Genomic DNA, 3599 nt, shown 5'->3' with positions numbered 1-3599 from the left:
TGCACCCCGTTTTCACTTCTCCCCCACCAGTGGGGCTCTGAAGAAGGGTCACAGGAGGAATGTATTTTCTCTTCCTTACCCTGCCTGCTCCCAGGAGGGGATTTAAAAGGACAAAAGAATTGGTTTCTGGGAATATGAGCCTTTGGCCCCAATCCCTGGACCCTCCAACAGAGCACTTTCCTTCATCCGGCTTGTGATCCTCCACTGAGGATGGGGCTTTAATGACCAGGTAATGATTGGATGGACCCACAGGGGGCGAGGAGGAGGTCACTCCTCCAAGACTCAGAGAGAGCGTGGTGAAGTGGTGAGTGTGGGACAGCCAGCAGCAAAGAAGGCAGCTGAGAGAAAAGAGCAAGAGCAGTGTCCTTGCAGAGAGAAGGGACAGAGTGAGAAAACTAAAGACAGAGGCCCATGGTAAAGGCAAGAGAAAATGCAATACACTTGCGTGAAAGAATGAGACATTAGAGTCAAAGAGGAGAGGCAGTGAAAAAGACAAACCTGTATCTCTATATTTACTATAGCCATATCTATACAGAGGAATAAGGAGTAAGATAGCAGGCATAGAGTAAAGGGAATGACAGAAACAGAAAGACTAACTTGAACTCAGATTCACCACACAGGAGACAAGAAGTCTTTGGTCTTCATTGTTAGCCATGGAAGAAGAGAGGAGGAATCAACAGAGTAAGCAGAAAAAGGGAAGAGTTCACAGCAGCCTTTTGCCTGAAAGATATCCAGAAGCTGACACTCAGACCTCCACTGTGGGTGAGTGAATCGCTGAGTATGTGGTATGAGTAGCAATGAGGGGTGAGAGCAGCAAGGAGTCACCATGAGGAGGCTTAAGAAAAGAAATGAAAAAATAGAATTCTAGAATGTTAAAACTTTGAATACTGTTAGAGGACTGTCAGTATAAATTATTTCATTTCTAGATTAGAGAATTGGAAATCCAGTATTGTGTTATCCACTAAATAGCATACCTCAGGTTGGGGCAGGAGTAGAGCTGAAATTTCAGTCTCCTCATTCCCAACTTCTATGCACGATATTGCCTTCTTTGAAAGAAGGAACTGGAGGGACCAAGCCTCCAGCTCCAGGGAGTACAAAGGGCTATTGGGTTGGCAAATGTGTCCTCAAGGTAGGCATCAAGCTTTGGGAGCAAACCCCTTGGTCCCCATGGGGATAAGTGTCTTAGCACCAGACATCTTTCCTGAGTCTGTGCCTTCCAGGTGTTTCCTTTCCCTCCCTGTTCTCTCTTCGCAGGCTCTCAGACTAATTAGTGTGGAGGCTTAGTGAGCCTGTAGGGAGGAGAGACAAGCCTTTCCCACGAGCTCAGGTTCCTGCAAGCTGGTGGAGGGGCCAAGACAAAGATATGGGGAGAAGATGAAGTGTACCTGAAGGCAAGGGTGTGTCTGAGTGGAACAGGGGTGAATGTCTCACCTTCTTCCTAGGTGAGGAGTGTGTCAAGATGAGAGCAGAATAGTAAATGTTGAATGTGGACTCAGAGTAGCGAACACATAACAGTTATCTTATATAGAGATCTGGAAAGCTGGTTAGATCATGACAGCAAACAGGAGATTCACAGGCTGAGATCTAGGTGAGGAGTGTATGTCCTCAGAAAGGCAAAGGAGAGATGAGGTGCCTGTTTTACATGGCAGAGTGTAATAGGGGGTGGGCATACAACAGGATAGTGAAGGAGACATAGGTATGAGTATCAGTCCGTGGAGTGGATATGAAGAGTGGAGCCTGTGTAGAGAGCAAGCTACAGTACTCAGAAGTGAAGCATGAACTGGGGCCAGAAATGATGTTTATGAAAGATAAAAGACGAGTATGTGGAAGTGGAGCCGCATTGAGGGGGGCTAGGAAGAATCTGGGGGACCAGTATATGTAGAGCTGGAGCCAAACGAGTGGTCCCACTCCAGCACCATTTCTCTCCCCACCTCTCCCTCCTCAGATAGGAGCACTCGGCTCTGCAAGAGGCTCTCCAGTGTGGGAGTGGGGAGACCAAAGCTTTCCCAGCAAGGCACACAGAAGGTTTGTCCACACTCCCGGCGCCGACATCGCACCATCTTCAGCCCAGGACAGTTGGAGCAGCTGGAGTCAGCTTTTGGGAGGAATCAGTACCCTGACATCTGGGCCCGTGAGGGTCTGGCCCAGGTCACAGGCCTCAGTGAAGCCAGGATCCAGGTGATTCCTCAGACTGCTCCCTCTCTCTAAGAAGAATGCAGCCTCAAGGTTTAGGGATTACCTGTGCATATACGTCCATGAATATTATTATAACACTAACCTAGACATCTACCAGGATGAAAGCTCCGTCTAACCTCTAATGTAACCTCACCTGAAGCTTAAATGTCACTGAGTTAAACCTCAGCTCTAACCTGTTCTCACTTGAATTTTTCAACACATGATAGTGATCTGAATTGTAACAAGTCAATCCTAACTGTTCACATGTGTATATAATTGTAAATATATATTGCAAATGTATAGTCCCTGACTATAGCGTTGAAACTGAACCAGCTGCTAATGTTAAAGTTAGCCTTAAATATAACCTTACAAATCTTAAAAATCTGATCCTAAATCTGGCCTTGTCATAGCAATTAAACTCTAACCTCAAATAATTAATTTTTGAGAAAACATTCTGAGGAGAGAAAATGTCACTGTATTGTTTATTCCTTTCTTGTTTGAAATTGACAATTCCTGCTCACCCAAAGTTGTGAAAGTCAGACATGTTTAGAGCAAGGATGAGGTAAAGAGTTTCTTCAATCAAATCTTCTGTACATGTTTTATTTTCTCTGGCCTAGTGGAAGTTCACCTCTTGTTCATATATATTGTTTCATTGGAGAAGAGGGTGCATGTGATAGTGCTTCCTTTTTTGAAAAAGATGCTGTGATGTGGTCTCTTTCCACAGGTCTGGTTCCAGAATCGCAGAGCTAAGCAGCGAAAGCAAGAGCGATCACTTCTTCAGCCGGTAGCCCATCTACCTCCTGCCACCTTCTCTGGCTTCTTGCCTGAGTCCTCTGCTTGCCCCTATTCCTACTCAACACCACCTCCACCAGTTGCCTGCTTCCCTCACCCCTATCACCAGGTCCTTCCTGCCCCAGCCAACACTCCCTTTGCTCCGCCACATCAGTCTGATGATTGGTACCCGACCTTGCATCCAACTCCTCCAGCTCATCTATCCTGCCCTCCACCTCCACCCATGATTCCCCTCAGCCTAGAACCACCCAAGTCCTGGAACTAAGATAAAAAAGCACATAAGGTGATTTCTATCCTGTGACTGACTAAGCACAGAGAAAGTCAGAGGCTCACCCTTCTTCCTGCCTTCCTTCCCACCCCACCCCCCATTCCTTATTCTCTCACTCTTTTTTCTTTCTAGTAATGGAGAGGAAACACTGTAAGGGGCAGCTCGAGATTATTAATTGAATATTGAGATATTACGATAAAGATATACAAAGACGATAGATAAAATTTGTGGATGTGGCTTAATGGATGATATGGGCAAAAAGCTTCAGAGGAGGGAACTGACGGGAGGATGTTATGGAGGCAATTGTTGCTGCTGCTACAAGGAGATGAATAAAGAAGAGAGGGACTTCCTTCAGTGAGATCAC

The 3599-nt window shown here is 46.0% G+C and overlaps 1 protein-coding gene across 1 annotated transcript; it reads left to right on the top strand.

Moving 5' to 3' along the window:
• Positions 1-653: 653 nt before the first annotated feature.
• On the top strand, positions 654-3232 carry LOC102848889 (homeobox protein prophet of Pit-1-like). The gene is made up of 3 exons (XM_006898136.1): positions 654-762; positions 1946-2178; positions 2900-3232. The coding sequence occupies exons 1-3, from the start codon at positions 654-656 to the stop codon at positions 3230-3232; spliced, it is 675 nt and encodes a 224-aa protein (XP_006898198.1).
• Positions 3233-3599: the final 367 nt, after the last annotated feature.

Source organism: Elephantulus edwardii, unplaced genomic scaffold (genome assembly GCF_000299155.1).
Source record: "Elephantulus edwardii isolate Elephantulus edwardi_28Jun2011 unplaced genomic scaffold, EleEdw1.0 scaffold00221, whole genome shotgun sequence".
NCBI lineage: Eukaryota > Metazoa > Chordata > Mammalia > Macroscelidea > Macroscelididae > Elephantulus > Elephantulus edwardii.
The sequence above is the reverse complement of the archived record's forward strand: the minus strand, read 5'-3'. Positions and strand labels throughout refer to the sequence as shown.

Excerpts from the sequence above, each read along its gene's own strand:
- LOC102848889 (XM_006898136.1), top strand. The coding sequence starts at position 654 with ATGGAAGAAGAGAGGAGGAATCAACAGAGTAAGCAGAAAAAGGGAAGA. Across the intron at positions 763-1,945 it reads CACTCAGACCTCCACTGTGG|ATAGGAGCACTCGGCTCTGC; the intron begins GTGAGTGAATCG and ends CTCCCTCCTCAG. Across the intron at positions 2,179-2,899 it reads TCAGTGAAGCCAGGATCCAG|GTCTGGTTCCAGAATCGCAG; the intron begins GTGATTCCTCAG and ends CTCTTTCCACAG.